The following is a 21,493-nucleotide window of genomic DNA, read 5'->3' on the forward strand; positions in this document are numbered from 1 at the left end:
ATACCAAAAAGTGAGGGGGATTACTTTGAAGGGAACAAAATAGAAATTGATGAGTAAAGAAATATTTTTGAGGAAAATGAAAATTCACCTCATTTTTTAACAGTCCTGTACAGAAAGTCAAGTAAGAGATCAATATGAAAAATAGTTATAATGGCCTCCTAGAATACTGCTTTTGATGGGGGGGATTCTAAAATTACATGTAAGTTTTCTCCAGCAAGAGAATATTATTGCTCAGAAGAAAATAAGGATTTCGAATTGAATTTTTACCTTGAAACAAAGCAGTTGCTAAGCACTTTTCTCTTTAAAATGCGCCACTGGCAAGAATAAAATGTCATACTTTCTAACACATGTATTATTTTTCACAAGAATATCTGGGACAAAACATTTGTTTCTTATAACTTCATCACCCTATATTTCAAAAGTTAAGTTCTGCCTCGTTCAAAACGAACTCAAAAATAGCTTCCCCAATTTTTACTTCGTCATCTCAAGAACCACCCTGTATAGTACAGAAAAACTAGACCTGTATTGTATCAAGAGAATATAAATCATCACAAGAATATAAAGAATGGTTTTTTTTTTCTTCAAACATTTGATTTGTATTCATTGTATACCTGAACATTTCTCTCAGTCATTTAATCAAGGATAATTCAATATTTTTGAATCCTAAGTCCGATTTTTTCCGTTTTTATAACAGACGTGGGAGACTCACACATATCAAGAAGTTTTGAGAGGTGGTTTGTCAAGAGAAAACAGCAAATTTTTAGCTGAAGTAAAACAGAGTGATCGTCCCAATTTTATCCAGGTACTAATTATTTTTTAAATATTCAATTTCTAACTGATTGTGATTACACTCATTCATTCTCGAATTTTCAACTACGTCACCTGTCATTCACTAGTTGTGTGTTGTGAGTCACCATGCACGATATTTGCCCCCCGTATTAAAAAAATCAGTGAAGGGGGAATCTGGGTAACATGTAGCTATGCTTCTAGGTGGTTTTTGGACATGGAAGACAATTATGGGGGCTTGCGGTTCATCCGGATGATGAGATTTTCGCTACGGCTGGACACGACAAGAATATAGCTTTATGGAGGAAGAACAAACTGATTTGGGTAACTCAGGTATGAATCACTAGCCAACAAATAAGAAGAAAAAAATTGCAACTAATATTATAACATCCTGACTGCCACTTGAACATCAAAAATTTTTCATCACGTAAAGATTTTGAGTTATAGTTATTTTTATTGTATACTAAAATTTTCACATATTATAGGGAAATATATAATTTTGAGGATAACAAATTTTCTGGGAAAAAATTCAAATGGAAGTGCAAGAAATAGATTTTGAGAGACATGCAACATCCCATTCTGCAGTAGTTTTCAAGTAGTTCTTCTACAAGTGTTTCGTAATTTTCTACTTTCTTGTTCCCTAAAATCTCCGAAACAATTCTTTTGAAAGAACTCCACGCAGCCATTACTTAATTTTTAATCAAATTGTTGATCTCTTTTGTAGTTTTCTAATTTGTAGTCCAACAAATATACTTTCCTTGGCCGTCTCTTTCTGGCACATCATGGCAACCTGCCTGGTCGTCATACATTTCCAAATCTTCCTTCCAATTTGCCGGGGGGGTGTTGGAACTGGCAAACCTTCTCCATGAAGAACCGGCCTTCTTCAGAAGGAATATCCGGATATACAATTTTGTGTTTGCTCTTTCTTGAAAAACCAGACACGTTTGTCATGTAAAGGTAACCAGTTAGATTTGCTGCACAAGTTTGGAACATACATGAGGAGCCCAATCCCGATTTTGATCACCAACAACCAGGGCCGTCGCGAAAAGAAAAACCAAGGGGGGGAGGGAATCCAAATTTTCCCAACCCACCCGCAAAATTTCCCAACTTCCGAAGAAATGAAAGCCGAGGGATTAGTTACTACTATAATATATTAATTTTCTTACTTAGCTATCTAAAGATTGGCTGAATGCGTATGCCCGTTAGGGTATGCACAAACAAAAATAAATTTTGGTGATTATAAAAATAAAAATGAGAATTATTCTACTTTGGACCAAGGTCCTTGGTCTTCCACCACTGTGGACTGTTCAGGACTGTTTTCTTACTTGGGAGAAATTAAAATTTTTTGAAGATTTCAAACAACTCAGAATTCTCTTCGAGTTATGCATGTTGGGAAATCCCAACCTTCTCCTGATTCTTTTCCATTTCTTATTACCTCTTCTTTTCTTTTCTCTCATTTTTATTTTTTTAATTTTTATTATTTTTTTACTATTATTTTTTTCTATCTTCATGGCCCAAAATTTCCCAACTTTTTCCCAAGTCGAAAAAGCAGGGGGGAGGCTCCCTCCCCCCCCCATGGCGACTGCCCTGCCAACAACACATCCAAAATACTTATGGTAAGCTACTGTGGTAATTTAGTTAATTGGCCGTTTCTGCGATTAAGGGTAAACTGACCACATATACAGGGTGTTCCTTAAACACATGCTAATATTTAAGGAGGTAATTCTTAGACCCATTTTAAGGAAAAAACGTCCTATGGACGTATGTCCTAAACGCCTTAACTTTTGAGATACAGGGTGGCAAAGTTTTCAAAAATAATCAGTTTTTTAATAATAACTAAGATAATTTTGTAGTCATCTTTGGCATATTTGGTACATATTTTCCATGCCTCAAGGCGCCTTTTCTAATGTACAATTTTCTTAATTTTCTCTGCCAGTGGCGTACGTACGAGTTTTGAAATGTATATTTCAATTAAAATTACGTTATAACGCAGCACCGCTTAATAATTTTTGAAAACATAAATTTAGTTATCCTGGAATAAATGACGTGTAGCAGAATTTATTTACTGCACCTCTTGGAAATATGGAGTTTGTCGATATGTGATTTCTTTTAAAGATATTAAAAGCAGAAAAAACAGCGTACCCACCATAGCAATAAAAAACGAATTTTCTGTATGTACAAACGTCAGTAGCTAATATTGATGTTGGTTTAAAGTAAGGTGTTGGTGTTAAAAACTGTCACAGCGCGTTTTGATTGATTTTGAAGTGTTATTGAAGTTATTTTGGTAGTCCGCTGTTTTTATGAATATCAGTAAATATGGTAAATTATACGAATGCGGAAATGGCGCAAATGCAGTACGTATATGGCCTTGCCGATGGTAATGCAACAGAAGCCAGGCGCATTTATCAGGAAAGATATCCTAATCGTACCTTACCAGATAGCCGAACCTTTTCAAATATTCATCGTCGACTTGGGGAAACTGGTAGTTTCAAGAAAGGGACTCCGGAAGGTAGACCTCGTGTAGTAAGAACTCTTGAAATTGAGGAAGCGGTGCTGCAAGAAATTGAGGAACATCCTGAGACGAGTACGAGGAAGATCGCTAGAACTCTGGATATTTGTCATCAAATTGTTTGGCGTATTTTGGTTGATTTTTTGTTATACCCATACCATATTTCAAGAGTGCAGGCATTACTCCCCAGAGATTTTCCACAGCGTGTGAACTTCAGTCAGTGGTATCTACAAAGTATTGCACTAAATCCGCAGTTTGAGACACAAATTTTGTTCACAGACGAAGCAATTTTTTCTCGGAATGCCATTCAAAATTTCCATAACAATCATGTGTGGGCTAAAGAAGACTTACCTGGGTTATTGAAAGATGTGCCACTTGCGTTAAGGAATCGAATATGGTACATGCACGATGGCGCCCCTGCTCATTTCAGTGTAATTGTTCGAAACCATTTAAATACAGTTTATCCTAATCGTTGGATAGGTCGCGGAGGACCTCAGCAATGGCCAGCAAGATCCCCCGATCTCAACAGTTTAGATTTTTTTTATGGGGTCACCTTAAAACTCTTGTGTATAAAACTCCCGTTAATACTTTAGAAGATTTAAGAGAGCGAATAGTTGCCTCGTGTGAAACTATACGAAATACGCCGGGAATATTTGAACGAGTGCGTAATTCCATGCGTAGAAGGGCGGAAGCATGCATACTAAGTGCAGGTGGCCACTTCCAACAATTTTTATAATCAGTTTTGGTATTATTACTAATTAACAAATTTGTGCTATTCGTTTAGACTTACTGTCACAAAATAAAATAAAACTCGTTTTTGTGAAAAATTTATTTTTTTGCAGATTATGTTTTCAAATATTATTAGGGAATTGGTAATGCGTTATGAAGCAATTTTCAGATTCTCATTCATTTTAGAATTCATCTAATTTCTTAATTTGCTTTCTGTCGATTTTTATTTTTTTGAGTGAAAATCATGTGTCGGACAAAGAAATACTAGGAGATCAAATTTTCTCAAAAATAAATGAGGATTTTAAAAATGATTTTATTTTGAAAAGAAAGCATTGGCGTAGTACTTTTTCCCCAAAAATATTCAATGCGAAACCCGTAGGGATGCCACTGTTTGAAAAAATACAAATTTGTGTACATCAGAAAATGCGCCTTGAGGCATGGAACATATGTACCAAATATACCAAAGATGTCTACAAAATTATCTTAGTTATTATTAAAAAACTGATAATTTTTGAAAACTTTGCCACCCTGTATCTCAAAAGTTAAGGCGTTTAGGACATACGTCCATAGGAAGTTTTTTTCTTAAAATGGATCTAAGATATTAGCATGTGTTTAAGGAACACCCTGTATAGCAAAAACTATCTGCGGGATTAACGCAGCCACGTTTCTATACTTTAGACATTTTTGTACTGTTACATACGTCGAGTGCGATACTGCATTTACAGGAGTTAACGCAGTTCACAGGAGTTAAGACAGCACACATGTCTGGAATTAGTTATAAAGAATTTAAAAAATCATAGAATCTCCGAGATATGTTTAAAACTCAAAAAGTATTTTCTTTCCTTTAATGATTTTTTGTTTATTAGGTCTCCTTCGAATGTATTTCGCTCAGCTTTCATCCATTTGGTGTTGCTCTTGCTGTTGGAAGTACAGAAGGACATCTTATAATAATCAACTCGGAAACCGGAGTGGTCGTTAATACCATAAGGGTTTGCGGGTCACCACTCAACTGCGTTGGATTCAACCCCTGTAAGTTTAAAAATTTGGTTCAATTTTCTTATTGTTCGGAATGAAAATGCATTCGAAATATATCTAGAATTTTACTTATTTAGTTTTTTATATTTTCTACGGCTTTTCCCACTGCTAGGTGATATACCTTTATATACCATCATTTATAAATAAACTGAAAATTCAATTTAATCCAATTTATTTCATAGCTGGTGAACTAATAGCTATCGCTTCCCAAAACGGCAGCATATACCTCTTTAGGGTGAGCAGGGATGGTTACTCCTACAAAAAGTCGAATAAAATACGTGGTTCTCAAGGACTCATGCAGATGGACTGGAGTTCGGATAGTAATTTCCTCCAAACCGTCACAGCCGATTATGATCTTTCATTCTGTAAGAAATTAAAAATACATTGTGTAAGTAGTTTTCAATTTTGATATTTTCCAGGGGATGTCAAATCTCTCTCGCCAGAGAAAAGCCCCATCGCGATGAAAGACGTGAAATGGTACACTCACAACTCCACTGTTGGATTCATGGTTGCAGGTATGAGATAATCTGAGATAAAAACGTGTTTCGGTTTGGTTCTGAAAAAAATTCTAACAACTGTGTTCACCGAAAAAAGTAAACGAGTGAAGCTGAAAGCCAGAGCCAAAACACAACGCATTTATCAACGCATCAGTAGTGCTAGGCTGAACCTCAAATGCATTGCTACACTCAACAGTCCTTGAAGGCCAAGCCTCTTAATAAAGTTTATTAACTATAAGTTAATAGAGATGATGACGTTTTTTATTGTCTAGAATACACATTATTTATATCAGTTACTTCTTTACTAACTAGTAGGTACATAGGCATTTGAGACAATCATTTAATTTAATAAATACATGACGATTTCAGGCCGTTGTTATTGGTTAGTGAGAAAGATTGTCGAAGATTGTCGGTGTTATACTTCTGCACTCTGCTGTAATTCGTTGGCGAAGATCTTCTATGGACTCGGGCTGCGTAGCAAAACATTTATTTTTCAAGTGTTCCCAAAAGAAAAAGTCTAAAGGCAATAAATCAGGTGACCTGGCAGGCCATTCGATGGGGCCTCTCCTTCCAACCCACCGTCCGGAAAACCGGTCATCTAAAAACTCTCTTTCCGGAGCAACATAGTGAGGAGGTGCTCCATCTTGCTGGAAATGAAGCCGATCATCATTATGTTTTTGTTCATTTTCAATTATTTCTGTTATGAGAGGATTAATTGTATCTTCAAGCATGTTCAGGTAGACCTCACCAGTTAAATTCCCAGGAATAAAAAGTGGCCCTACGATATCACTACCTAATATGCCACACCAGACATTGATTTTTTGAGGGTACTGGGTATGGACCTCTCGGAATAAGTATGGGTTACTGTCATCCCAGTAACGGCAATTATGCCTATTCACAGCTCCATTAAAAAAAATGTACTCTCATCGGAAAAGCACGTGTTGAATGATAGGTGCGGATCATCAATTAGTAGCTATCTCAGTTGTTCACAAAATTGCAGCCTTCTATCAAGATCATCTTCATTGAGTTCCTGTACTAATTCAATTTTGTACGGATGAAATTTATAGGATTTTAATATCTGTATTATGGACGAACGAGAGACACCTAAGGCTGCAGCAAGCTGACGGGTACTTTGAGTATGATCCAATTCAACATGTCCCAAAACAGCGACTTCCACTGCTTCATTTTTGATCGGTTTCCGTGGCTGGTGTTTCACATTACAGACAGATCCGGTATCGACAAACCTTTGGACAAACTTGGCAACGTACGAATCATTCACATTTTTCCCGGGAGGACTGTTATTAAAGAGGCGAGCAGTAAGTCTAGCACAACTATTATGTTGATAATAAAATTTAACAATTTCAACTCGTTCAGGAATGGAATAAACCATTTTTACAGTAAAGTTGAAATAATTTCAAAAGCAACCGAACTGAATCAATGAACGTTTGCCTAAATTCTTTTTGTACACTCATCTGCTGTTTTTATTTGAACCAAGAAATTGAGGAATGTAGTAGTGATCAAAATGCCGTTTCTTCAACATTTTCATTAACACGAAAAATATCGAGTAAATGTTCTTTCTTTTTTTATAACTATTCAAGTAAATACAACAAATTAGGTATCATTGGAAAGAGAATTTTGTGCCCTTTCAAATGATATATCACTCGACCCCACTTTCCATTAAAAATTTTAGAGTTGTTACCCTAGCTAGGGGGTTGAAGGCACAGGTAGAAAATTACATCTAAAATGTGTCCCCCTCAAAATAAAAATTGACCTGTCTGAGCATTTTTGCGTTAAGTTACAAAAAAAGGAGAAAAGCAAGGTGCATACTTTTCGTTGGACCACTCGATATATATTAATTTTTAAATAAAGATACTGAATGAAAGTAACTTTTCTAAGATACATTTCTAGGATACCCACCTTTCTCAATATGAAATATAAAAATTGTAGTAAAGAATCGCAATTTAAAATTTTTCAGATCGTTAAAGATGAAATTCCTCAAAAAGTCGTAAAAAACTAAAATGCAGAGTTTACACTAGACCAATTGAAATGTTTGATAGTGTCATATAATGGTTTGTTTACTAACCTTCGTATATTCAAACAGTTTTATTTTTTTGTGCCTTTTTGTAGACCTGCAATAAGAAGAATATTGTAGCAGTTGATAATTGGAGTTTTATATTGAACCGTTTGAATTAACGTAGCTGTGTTATAAATTTAATTTAATAACTGAAAAACTTTGAAGACATAACAGATAGTAATAATGAGCTATAGTTATTAACGTAAGTGTTTTAGTTCACAATTTGGTCATTTTGTTTAAAAGTTGCAAATAAACGGTGTCAGGATTTCAATACACCTCTCATGAAATGTGAATTCGATACTATAACTTTTTGAAAACAAATAGAAGCACAACTCTTTAATATCATCAAACACCATTTTCTTTATTGAAAAATATAATGAACTTCTGTTTCCGATATACCGAACATTCATTATGAAGGAACCACGATTGAAACAAACTGGTGCTGTTAGAAAAAAGGCAAGATAACTCTAGATTTCTAAAATAATACCTACACACTTACGATAATTGTTTTTTTGGTATTTGTAACGGAATTTGCGTATCCATTATTTTCTATTTTAAATAGAGGTGAATTAGCAACGAAACTGAAAACAGTACAATATAAAAAGATTGTTATAATATTGAGCTGGAATAAAACAACGAATGAAGATCAATATAACAATCCTAAACATCAAAGTTAAAGATGCTATCATTTTTCAACTTTGAATCTACTAAGTGATACTGTTTATTAGCTCCTATAACTATATTAATGATGTGCATGAAGAATCTGTAAAAAAATTAAAATGATTAACCGAAAAATAACAATTTTATTAAACAAAAAACTGAAATTACAAGAAATAACATACAAGCAACAACAAAAAAAAATAAAAAATTGAGATATTAATACAAGCTGAAAATTAAAAAATTAAAAATATTAACAAAAAATGAAAATAAAAAAAAAGTTAATAATATAGGTTAATATTTTTAATTTTTTAATTTTCAGCTAGTAATAATATTTCAATTTTTTATTTTTTTTTTTGGTTGCTTGTAAATTCAATTTTTTGTTTAATGAAATTGTTATTTTTTTGGGATTTCAAAACAATTTATATTATATTAGATAATGAAGTCCGAACTGATGAAATACACCACGAAACATTGTCAACCAACCACCTTCAAACAAACCAAAGTAAATAATTAATATATTTAATAATAAACTACATTCAGCTACAGATCCCTCAAGGACTGTTTCCATTCAGAAAAACTTTTTTTTTATGTTGAACTTGTTTGTCACATTATTTGCATTTTCATTCTTCAGGAATTTGGAACAACAGGTTTTATCCAATGGTTTCCATTATAAGTACGGCAAGTAGATCAGCAGCACATGACTTATTGATATCTGGTGATACAGATGGTTACCTCAGATTATTCAGGTAAGATTAATATATTTAAGAGATATATTTTCTTTTGCTGCTTGACTTTCCTGCAGTAGATTTGATTCAATAATCTCTGTATCGGAAAATTACCATTTTCAAAATCCTTTTAGAATATCATGTGTAGCAAAAACCCCTGTATGGATCTAAAACATTTTTTATTCATTCATCTTTGAAACAGCATTTTTAAAGGAAATGTTTTCAACAAAATTAGTGTTCAGTAGCTGAACAGTTATACAACTAGGTTACAAGTTTTTGTCAAAAATTGAGAATATGAAATGCACATATGAATTATTTTTTAAATAATAATATGTTTATAATACAATATACAGAATCTCAATTTTGAACATGTTCTTACAAACCAACTGAACAACGAACATTGTTAATTTTTAGAATTCTCTCTTTAGATATTCACGTACTCAAATAACACAACACAGGTTTCACTGTACAATAACTTTTTCAGACGTGTTCAGTTATGATGTGTTATTTGAAGAAGTTATAATTGATATTCATCAAAATTTGGTCAGTTACAAAATATGACTTTTCAATTCACTTGTTTTTTTCAGATATCCTTGCTTGAATCCGAAAGCTGAATATAACGAAGAGAAAGTCTACAGCGGCACCGTAGCTTGCGCGAGATTCCTCTTCAACGACCGAAACGTCGTGACGGTCGGTGGCACTGACGCCTCCCTTATGCTCTGGCAGCTCGTAGAAGAATAGCAGACTCCCCACATGTACTTGCCCTTCCTGAGGAATAATAATAATTACGAGAAACAAGTTGAATCGGATTTCGGGTCAGATTCAGACAGCACAACATTTGAAGTTCTGAATTTACACTACTGAGGACGATGGAGTTGAAACGTACTCTGATACGGGATACAGTATACCTTTTGCTACTTTATAGGTATAAAAAAATATTTGTGGATTGGTGAAAGTGGTAAAGCGACTGATGAGAATTTGGTAATTGGCTTAGGAATGAGACTAACACTGTCCAATTTAAGAAGAGAAATTCGAGAATTCTCACTACCTGCTCATTTCCTGGCGGAATGAATATAAGATTTCCTTATATTTCAATTATTTACCTAATAATTATTCATTTGTATTAGGACGAAAGAGGATGGAAACTATCCGAGATTATTATTGCAACCTAATACTCTCACCGTCTTCTAACGCGCAACTAGTGGGCAGGAACATATTAAAATTTAGAAAGCTCTTCCTACATTCGACATGATGTAATTGAATTGACTTATTTTCCTCACACCACTAGCTATAAACGAGTTTGAAGCCATAACATTCAAAACAACAAGATGAGGCAACAAAATAATTCTACAGATTTTAAACAATCAAAACTTTGTTTCTTTCCATCCAATATTATGAAAATGTTTGAAAAAATATTAGGAATTAATTTAATAATATCCCAAGGTTAGATGTCTTTCGGGCGACATTCTTCACTCTGATTTATCCATCCGACATAACTTGAATTAACGTTATTTCTATATGATTTATAAACAGAGTTATCACATAACTCTGGATAGGTTCAGAGATTTTCCATTCTAATATCTGTAGTTTGTAAAGTAGATTGTTTCCGTTGGTGAAACTGAACAGAACTATTATGATACTATTTTCTAATAGTAATAGGTACATAGTTCTAGTTATCCAGATCGTGGAACTGGAGATGGGGTATTTTGATAATCAAAATGATGGAAGATTAAATATAACAAACACCCTTATTTTTAAGATCCTTGAAATACTCTTGTTATAATACTTAAGTATTCATTCTGTAATCAATAATTCGACAAACAGAAGCCTTCGGGTTATTCCAAACTGCCAATAGTAATAGATTCACTAGGATTAAAATTATCGAATATGTACATGAGTTCATAAATGATCAATAACTATTGAAAGCTTGGTGCATGATTATTAGGCTTATATTACATTTCTATGAATTCGAAATGACAGTAATATAATGAAATTGTTATAAATTTGTTTTGAATTATTTAGGAATGATCTAGTAAATAATTTACAATTGTGAAATAATTTTGAGAATAAAAATGTAAAAATTCCTAATCGTATTTTTCCTTTTCCTGAAGTGAATGAGTTATGTACTTTAATGTTGGCCAAAATGATGAGAGTGTCTTCTTTCACATCCCGATGAAAGTTATAGTTGGAGCGTTCATTTAGGTGTGGTTTGGTATAGCACGCCTCACAATTTGAAATCTCAAGTTATCCCACAAAAAAACGAAACAAAATTCTAATTAACTGCAAGAAAAGCTTTCACCAGCCTGAAAAAGAAGTATTTAATACTTGTTTGATAGGTATGTGCGTACATTTCAAAATATATTTACATGGAAAACTCGAACACGAGCTTGGGAGGTGATATTTGGGGGGTGATGCATATGTGAATTGAAGATTGAAAAAACAATATTACTCATCTATTTCGTAGAAATTTCAATACAAAATGTCACTCTGATATTTTCTATGGGTTTTACACCGCCATCTTACTGCATTGTCCACCCTATATTTTGTTATTCTTGAGTTTTTCGATGCAATCTAGCGGCAATCATCCAATACTTATTTCTTAATGTCACAAAGAGGCCTTCAGATGACGCTGGAGGGCCAGAGACAGAACCACAGTCTAATATTTTAAAACAAGTTAGTTTTGAGAGGTTTCGGCATATGAATTGGTTGTAAATAGCATGACCCAATTTTTCAAATGATAAACGTATCATTGCCGAGTGACTTATCGGGTGCAAGAAACATTTTACTCCGAATGAAAATCTAAGTATGAAAATAAATTTATGAAATATAAAAAAATGTGATGAGTTGAAGAATAGTATTGAAGAAATTAGACAAAAAATGAACAATAAGTATTGATGAGAGGTAATACCACGAAACTGGTCTGTAGGTGATCTATTCAACTGATTATAGCATTGTCCTGCTGCTGGATGAACGAGAAACATCTGTAAAACTAACCTCTGTGAGGTATCTTGCATGAATCTATCGGAATAATTCAATGTCCAGCGTGATATTAGCCGAGCGAGTAGTGGTTTTCTGGCGGGCATTTACCAGAACCTACGGTGTGGGTACTTTAGGAGAGATGAATGTTTCGAAATATTTTTTTCTATACAGTGTGTAAAAGCCAAATGGAATAAATTCATTATTTCCGTTACTGTACATATTTTTAAAATATCCCAAAACACATCAAATGTATATTATAATTTGACAACGTAATGTAAAAATGCCACAATGCCAATGCTACAATGTAAAAATGCCACCCCTACCTTCAACACCCACAACCCCCAATTTTTTAAATGGGAAGTCTAGGTTTGTGATATATCGTTTGAAAGGATTCTTCATTCTTTATTCAAAAATGTTATCGCTTTCAGGTTTATTTCAAAAATAAAGGTAATAAATTGAAATCATGTGGTTACCGAAATTCGATAAAATACACTCAAAAACCAAAATGTAATGCAAAACGTAATGAAATGTAGAACACGAAAAAGAACTATGGATGTTAACGAAGTGGATGTTTAAAATATTCACCGCGAAAGTCTTGGCAACATACTAATCTCAAATAAAACTGTCTTTCAACATTATTTAACATATCAGGCCGATCTACCTAATCGCAAGCGTTATTCATTCTTTCAAGTCATTTAATCGATCCTCGCCTCCTTTTCTACCGATTGGGAAATGTTGTATGGAAGTATTGCCAGACATTAACTTGGTAATGTGGTGGTGCTCCATCCTGCTGAAACTATATCGTATTCACTGGAACTTGTGGGTTTTCTGGATCAGGATATAAATCTGCTAAACTTGGAATGATATCATTTTGAAGTAGTGCCAAATAATTATCGCCATTCAAGTAGCCCTCAATGAAAAAAGGGACCAATGATATGGTTTCCTACAATCGCTGCCTAAACATTAACCTTTTGAGGGTATTACGTGTGTTCTCTCATCCAGTGATGACTTTTCGTTGACCAGTAGCGGCAATTTTGCCGATCATTGTCTTTCATGAGCTCCTGAGTAGGTATCATTTTATAGATATGACCAAGCTCGCGAAACTGTTTCTCTATTTTGCTTATTGTTCCTTGAGATATGGGTGGTAAATTAGGAAATTTGTCATGAAATAGGCGAGCTACTTCCTGTTGTGTTTGGGTTTTATCTCTTTAGCCAATCATTTGTAAAACTATCATTTTATGCATTTCCGTTAATCCAACTGTTTGTCAGACTTGAAGTTAACGAACTTTAAACTTAAATGAAAATACTGACAACAAATGTAATATACAAAACAAGTTGACACGTCATTTTAAACTAACGTTGCCACGGAAATTATTTGCAGTTTTTTAAAAGATACCATCTAAAAAGAACATTGCTATGGTTTTTATTTACTTTCTTATTTTCAATACCTCAACATGAAATAAGTTTTGAGTTTATTGCAATAAGTTTTGAGTGTATTTTATCGAATTTCGGTAACCATGTGATTTTAATTTATTTTATCTTAACTGTTGCAATGAACTTGAAGCGATAACAATTTTGAATAGAGAATGAAGAGACCTTTCAAACAATATATCACAAGCTTATACTTCTTATTTAAAAAATTGGGGGTGTACCTGTCATTCGGCGGGGGTTGAAGGTAGAGGTAGCATTTTTCCGTTGAAGTATGTCAAATTATGATAATTTGACTTGATTCGGGATTTTGTTAAAATATGTATAACCTCGATACAGTATTCAAACTCATTTTGATTTCGTTATATTTGCTAATAGAATATGAATGAAAGTTTGAATGATAATCATTGATGTAGAGAAATTTAAAACATTGACATTTCTCCATCATAATGAAAATCTACCACTCTCTCAATATAATGGTGTTTTACAATGATGGAATGGATAAAGGCTGGAGGCTCAGCAGACTGTCGTGGTGGGAGAATTTCATTAAGTTATTGTTAAGAAGTTTTGAGACATAGCTGTTCATAAACAGGAAATAAACTAATGGTGGTAGTTTTATTATATATTTCATCAGAACATTTGCACTTTCAGATGCAATTCATGGTCATTTTAATATCAATTCAATTAATCCAAAATTTGTGTTTAATTTGGTTGAAACTCGGAGAATTTTCAACATGACCGTCGGCCATGGTGTTCCGGTTCTGTAATGGCTCTTGGTGTGGTCCGGCGGCAGTCGATGTTCTGCGAATTTTTCACTCAAATATTACAGTTCAAAACAAACTCTTAGAAACGAAAAATCCTTTTGAAACAACCTAATATTATTTCACATTGCATTTTTTTGATGTAGCATTTTCTAATTGCTCAACATATTGTTTTTGTTTTTTCATTAAATTAATTACCATAAGAGTTGCCTACTCCACACTACTGGAAATAATATTTGAGACTAGGTTCAAGAATTATTTCATTGAATTTTATTTGCAAGATATTTTTGGAGTTGAGTACAAAAGGGTCATGATTAAAGCAGATGTTGCACACAGTTTTAATTTCACATTTGGGACGTAATGATGATGTCTCGATATAACATTTTTGATCATCACAACATATTCTGACACGTCGTAAATGCTGACTGAAATAGCATGCCAAAATTACAGATCATTTTTGCTGGGACAAGAAAAAAACTGATCATAAGAGCGCCTCCATAGGAAAGCTGGGATCGTTAACCAATGAGAGACCATATTTGCAAAATATTTACTTACCTCTGTTTCCTTCATTTGGGGTTTATTGTTTGAAATGTTTTTTCAGTTATTCATACAAACAAAAATTCTTAAAAGTTGAAAGTTGTTTATGCTGAGCATTAACAAGGTCTTGTCCTTCAACATGCCATTCCTAGTACGTGAAGATTGAAATAAAGATAAAATTATTTCTTAAGAAAACTGTAATACTTTGAAGCATGTACATATATACAAAGCTTTTTCAACAAACGATAAAAAATTAAAATATTGACATATTTACAGAATTAAAGTAAAATAAAAACAGTTTCAAATTGATACTTAATCTAAGTATTATCCCCAGACATGTCAGGCTGATCCTTCTTGGTTTTCCCGACTTCGGAAACTTCCGACGAAGACGAACTGTTCTCCTCACCACACCTTTCGCACTTCATCTCCCTTTTTTCACCCACCAAAACCGTCTCCTGATTTTGAATATCCGTAATATCCGTAATTTTTCCATCCTCGCCTTCCTCACTGATAACAGTCCTTTCACTGCCGAAACTTTTGCTCGGCACTAACTCCATGGCTTCCTTCTTCAGCTCCTCTCCCACTTTGTCGTTCATTTCTGAATTGTCATCCGCACATCCACAGTACCGATCGTCGAAAATGTTGGTGTAGACATGTTCGATGCACGGTCCCGGATTCTGAGATTCGTATTTCTCCGTTTTGATCCGACACGAGTCGAATACAGCAATGGTCGGCGTGTAGTTGATAGGTGTCGCTTCAGTACGTTCGCTGGGGAACATGGTGCTTTTGGTGAACACTTGGATCGGTCGTCGGAATCCTCTCGCTTGGTGCGGTGGGTAGCCTAGGATCTCGCTCTTGGCGAAGCCCACTGCCGGAGACAGGAGGTATTCCCGGAATTTGTCAGGGAAGAATTCTATGGAGTTGTAGTTCTTGTAGATAGTTTCCTGAAAAAAAATTCAATTTTAATTGTATTCCAAATTGTTACTTTTCAGCAAAAAGTATATAACTTGATTCCAATAACTTCACACCTAGTTTTTTTTTACTCTGTATGCTTAATCCTTATTTCTTCAATCGAAAATGATGCTATCTTCTCTTTTTTATATGAAATTTACTCTGAATTGAATGCTGGTGAAGTAGCTGTCGCAATTTTTTGCGATATTTCAAAGGCGTTTAATTGCGTCAATCATAAAATTATTTTATTAAAAAAACTTCATAAATATGGATGTAGAGGTGTAACGAACACTTGGTTCGAATCGTACCTTTTAGATCGGAGTCAAATGGTGAGGACAACGGAACTTTTGGAGAACAGGGCCATTGAATCTGGTGTTCCACAGGGTTGTGTGTTAGGCCCTATTCTGTTTCTGTTATATATGAATGACATATGATTAATATATCTGGTAGTTTCACTCTATTTGCGGATGATACTACAATATTGTGGAAAGAAAAAAACTCAATGGAGCTAAATAAAATGATATCATCTGACTTGAAGAAGGTGAAGAGCTGGTGCGATGCAAATTTACTCTCTCTCAATGCGTCCAAAACAAATATAATATCATTCAAATGTTCGCTAGATAAAATTTTAATAGACGCTGCCATATTAAATAATAAATTAAACACAAAGTTTCTCGGTGTACTCATTGATAATAGGCTGAAATTTGATGAAAACCTTAAATAACTGAAGAGTAAGATCTCTTCCGGATGGTATGCAGTTAGAGTGGTTTCAAATGAGTTGGGTGTCCATGTCGCAAAGACCATTTACCATGTACTTATTGAATCTCGACTACGTTCTGGAATACCTTTTTGGGGAGCATGCAACTCATCCCTTCTCTCTTCTGTATTGATATTACAGAAGAGGGCACTACGATGTCTCTGTAAAGTCAAACCCAGAGAATCTTGCAGGAATTTGTTCAGTGCCAATAAAATGTTAACAGTCATCGCACTTTTTATCTTAGAGACGGTTTGCCTTATTTACAAACATGCTTTTAGTCCTTATGCTACTCGCAATAGCAATTATACCTTTAGACTTCCCATCCCAACTTCGAATTTAATCAAGGATTCCATATACAATAATGGTGCTAAATTGTTCAATCATTTACCATTAGAAATAAGATATGCAAATTTAGGCAATATTCATTTCAAAAAGGCGGTGAAGAACCTACTTGTTGATACACCCTATTATAGTTTGGTAGAGTATTTTAGTGAATCCTTTTAACAATATATTAGCAATTTATTGTTTGTAGTATTACCTTATACATGGTGTTATTTTATCTATACATTTTTAGAACTTTTTTTATATTCACATTCATACATTTTTGGAACTTTTTTATATCTACATTTATACTTTTTTAGTACTTTTTCTATACCTATCAACATTGTATTTCTTGGACTTCGCCAATAAGATGCAAATCTTCGGACGATAAAGCATATTTTGATTTGATTTGAATGATGTATTCATTTATCTCACTTGAATAAAAAGAAATATAAATTTCCATAGGAACAGAAAATAAAGAGAGCCCATCAGACAATGAAAAAGAATCAAAAAAGCAAAGTGAACAAAAAAATTGAGAATGTAGCATCCTAATTGTTCAAGATACTTTCTCTTACAGAAAAAATATTACCATCAAATAAAAAACTAACTTGAAAATGACAGGGTGAGTGTCATCATTTTGTAATTTTTGGTGATTTGACTTTGCTCTCGGCAAATGTATTGATTACATTCTCAAAATCTAAGTTTTTGCGCAGTGGATTTCCCCATTGAGAAGGGCATGGTTTATGAATTTCAACTGGTTTCAACTTTCAGAAATAGAAAGAGTGGATACACCAACCACCTGTATGGTTTTCTATATTCCTGCAGAAAGTCGGTATCGTATTGACTAATTTTGTACAATAAATGAACAAATATATAACTGAACTTACTGTCAATTTCTTTTTGGACTTGTAACTCGCCCAATTCTGCGGTTCGAGAATGAGTTTTCCTCCGGGTTTCAGCTGCGCATACATCCTTCTGAAAGCCTGCTTCATGCCTGCATCTCCCCAATTCAGATGGATCCATTTGGTGATGCTGAGGCAGAGTATCACGTCGAACTGAGGCTGTTCCAAGACGATCAAGTTGTCGTCTTCTAGAATGTAATTACACTAGAAAATGAATAAAATGTGTTGAAATCACACAATCCCATCTACAATGTTTGGAAAGAAAGATGAAAATTTGTCCAATAGGACGTATTTTCTTCAGAAAAGAGGAGGTTTTGTTTGGCTGGCTACCCTACTCTAATGACAAATGTAAAAAATTAATTCTGGTATTATTTTCAAAACTGTGCTCAAAAATGAACCGGTTTTGGGCTATAACAGTAGAAATTTCACGCGTGAGATCAGTCCTATACCTACTAGCAATCAGAGCATTTAACAAAATTATTTTCAATGCTTGGAACCCATAATTTTAAAGCTTATTTCAGGATTTTTAGCTATGGTCTGCAGGTTTGTATTCCCTAAGTTTTGTCAACGACTTACGTAGATATTATTAAGGGTGATAAGACGACAGAATGAATGCTCCAGTTGCCTCATAGCAAACTTCGTTTGGTTTTCCGGTTTTATTCTATTGGTGATGACCTGTTAAGTGTACAATTGTGCTTAGGTAGCCATACTTCATTTATGTTAATTCTCTCTTCGTTTCGGATGGAACTATTTGTGTTTTTGAATTCCCATTGCCTCCCAAGATGTACAATTTCAGAATGTAGCTGAGAGTTCTATGGAGCACTGGGGTTTCATTAAACCAATAACGTGAGTGTCTTCTGTGAAGAGCGACATCATCCGATATGCCATCTTCCCCTCCGTTCACTAGTACATCCAAGAAGTGATTTGTTCCTTTGGTTTTCCGTTCCATTATGAATTGGAATGATGCAGTTCGAAAAAAATTCACTTAAGAGAAGTTGCTCAATTAGCAAATATGAATTCTGACGACCAGCACTCAACTGAACACGTCTCGAATTATATAATTAAACCATTGGGAATGAAGCAACACCCACCAAACTTGAAGATTTTATAACTTATGGACTTGCCGTAATGACACTTTTCCACTTGATACTTTGAGTACTACATCACAGATTAAATATATGTGACTACATGATAAAAAGAGACTGTGAAAGAGAAATGACAAATTATCCCATCCTTCACAATATTTCTCTTTCTTCAGGTCACATTTAGTAGGGAACAACCGACTTGAAGTATTATTACCCTTTTCAACAATGCAACCTTCATTCTTCTCCTTCTAAAGAAAATTTCATGAGTTATAACTAGTGTTCGACCGAAATTTCGGTTTTGGTCGAGTTTGGCAAAAATCGGGTTTCGCTTTAGTTTCGGTGGCAACCTGCCGAAAGTACGACCGACACCGAAACTGTATTCGGGGGTTCTCGCTCTGTGATCGGTCATGTTCGGCGCGTTGAATTTCATACAAAGGACGAAGACATTTTGCCGCGTCCACGTGCCTAATCATGTCGTGACTTAGTTTGTGATTTACTTTGTTTATTATATAAATATTAAGTACCTATTGTGATATTAGGTAGCAACTGAAATAATTTCATCAGTTCGGACTTCCATTGTCTAATATAATATAAATTGATTTGAAATCCCTGAAAAAAATTAAAAAGATTCCCATATTTTTTTGTATCAAGATGGAGTAATAGAAAGCCAAAAACTTTCTTTTCCAAAAATGAATCACTCCTAAAAATATAACCCCTTCAATTCGAAAATAACAGTTTTATTAAACAAAAAAGTGAAATTACAAAGAAATAACATACAAGCAACAACCAAAAAAATAAAAAATTGAAATATTAATAAAAGCTGAAAATTCAAAAATTAAAAAAAACTATTAACAAAAAATGAAAAATAAAAATTAAAAGATTCCAAACCAATTTACTTTATGACGTTTCGATTGTTAGTATCCACAATCGTCTTCGGGTGATGACTGGGCTTATTCCTCCGAGGTCATTCGAGTGCTTTCACCTATCCCCTCTTCACTCTCTCCGCTTCATTGGTTTTAGCGGGAGATGACCGTTTGGCGGGAGTTGGTCGTTTTCCGCTTGATTAGAGATTTCCATATGTTACGTATCTCTACGCTAGCTTGCCTAAAAATGCGTTGTTGGACAACATATACGCGGCTTCATCTTTGTGGATGATTTCAGCTTGAGCCCAGTTGATGTTATGTTGATGAGTCCAAACATGCTCTGCTATTCCGGATTTGCTGGTTTCTCCTCACGGTGTGTTTTTCTTGTGCTCAGCAATGCGAACTTTCAATGGCCTCTTAGTTTCACCGATGAGTTGCACTCGCAGTGAACTCGAGTGCGGAGTGCACTCAGTTTTTTGTTTAATAAAATTGTTATTTTCGGTTAATAATTAATATTTTTCAGGGATTTCAAATCAATTTATATTATATTAGACAATGGAAGTCCGAACTGATGAAATACACCACGAAACATTGTCAACCACCTTCAAACAAACAACTCAAATAAGTAATTTTATGTTTAATATTATTGAAAAACCATTAATAATATTCAAAAGAAGAATCTACACCTACTCAAATAAACACCTCACCTATTTTAAGCATTTTTAAGGTACAATTAATATTTTTTCTTAAATAACGGATTATGTTGATTATCAATAAGTAAAAATGTCGAAGACTGCATAACGTTAAGATTTAAAGATAAAAAAATAAAGACTGACTGATCACAATAACGTTTTCTTTATTTTTTTCTCAAAACATAATCCTTGTAAGGAATTTTCGGTTTCGGCCGAAACTGCGACCGTTGCCGAAATTCGGTTTCGGTCGTAAAAACCAGTTTCGGTCGGCATTAGTTATAACGTCTATGCTCCAACCAAACTTTAAGAATTTGCTGTTAGGATACTTGGACCACTTTGTCCGTTGATACATTATTAGAGTGAAGGACTCAAAGTTGATCCTTGGGGTACAACTCTGATTATACCCTATTTAGTACCTAGCGCAGTTGTATACGAAACCCCAGACATAAAAACCTGCGGACCACAGTAAAAAAAACTTGCAAAATAGCTTTGGCGCAGTTATATTCTTCATGACCCCACCGTAAATCTGACTCACCTGTTTGAAAGTAACGTTGTTAGGAAATCCTGTCCCTTTGGGCGTCCTATCGTGGAATCCTATAACGTCAATCGCTCCATATAATATAGGCATGCTTATAGGAAAAAACTCACTACTTTTTGTTATGCCGCCCGAAGCGGGCGGCTGGCCATCGTCCCCCCGGGGCGATTCCTCTGTTTTCACGTAGTGTTTTATGTTCTTTCGCGCGATCGAAATTAGCGTTTGGTCAATGTCTATGCCCAGTATGGTACGCGCCCCGTAATCCCTCGCTACGGACAGGGTCACGTGACCGATGTTGCAGCCTATGTCCAGGATATCTTTGTTCTCGAACAGGTAAGTGTGATGGGAGAATACGCGCAGCCGGTGGTCGATCTCGTTGTGGGGATTTCTGTAGCCGTAATATCTGAAAAAAAAACATCTGTTGCAGGTGGTGACTTTATGAAAAGTGAGACCTTGTTCTACTGGCAAAATAGTTGAAGAGGGTACGTTATTGTGAGAAGTTGATTACTCAAACGTACTATCAGAAAAGCAAAATAAATTAATAGCGGGATTTAGTGTATGGGTTTCGGTTGATAAAAGACTTTACAAAAACCCTTCACAAATGGTTTCCATTATGAAGACTTGGATCACTGTTTAATGGCGATATGATTCAACAAAACGTGCAAAT

General features: G+C 34.5%; 2 protein-coding genes across 4 annotated transcripts in view; one reads left to right on the plus strand and one right to left on the minus strand.

The window, feature by feature from the left end:
- The window catches only part of DCX-EMAP (Doublecortin-domain-containing echinoderm-microtubule-associated protein), an 84,628-nt gene extending 73,567 nt beyond the window's left edge, over nt 1–11,061 (plus strand). Inside the window, exons 14-19 of the mRNA XM_023174469.2 lie at nt 991–1,119; nt 4,891–5,053; nt 5,242–5,424; nt 5,479–5,574; nt 8,922–9,036; nt 9,603–11,061. Of these exons, the coding sequence (XP_023030237.2) occupies nt 991–1,119; nt 4,891–5,053; nt 5,242–5,424; nt 5,479–5,574; nt 8,922–9,036; nt 9,603–9,756 (840 nt within the window). The 3' untranslated portion in view covers nt 9,757–11,061. The remainder of the gene's footprint in view (nt 1–990; nt 1,120–4,890; nt 5,054–5,241; nt 5,425–5,478; nt 5,575–8,921; nt 9,037–9,602) is intronic.
- A 3,838-nt stretch (nt 11,062–14,899) lies between these two features.
- The window catches only part of LOC111518099 (7SK snRNA methylphosphate capping enzyme), an 88,736-nt gene continuing 82,142 nt past the window's right edge, over nt 14,900–21,493 (minus strand). The window contains exons 5-8 of one of the 3 annotated variants that reach the window (XM_023174458.2): nt 20,943–21,229; nt 20,827–20,885; nt 17,637–17,855; nt 14,900–15,664 (exon numbers count right to left, since the gene is read on the minus strand). In XM_023174458.2, coding sequence (XP_023030226.1) covers nt 15,038–15,664; nt 17,637–17,855; nt 20,827–20,885; nt 20,943–21,229 — 1,192 coding nt within the window. In that variant the 3' untranslated portion in view covers nt 14,900–15,037. Of the gene's footprint in view, nt 15,665–17,636; nt 17,856–20,826; nt 21,230–21,493 lie in introns of all 3 variants that reach the window. The other 2 variants (XM_023174450.2, XM_023174442.2) reach the window with 2 other exon arrangements.

Source organism: Leptinotarsa decemlineata, unplaced genomic scaffold (assembly GCF_025532065.1).
Source record: "Leptinotarsa decemlineata unplaced genomic scaffold, Ldec_3_MD MMD2_tig00001064_RagTag_RagTag, whole genome shotgun sequence".
NCBI classification, from domain to species: Eukaryota; Metazoa; Arthropoda; class Insecta; order Coleoptera; family Chrysomelidae; genus Leptinotarsa; species Leptinotarsa decemlineata.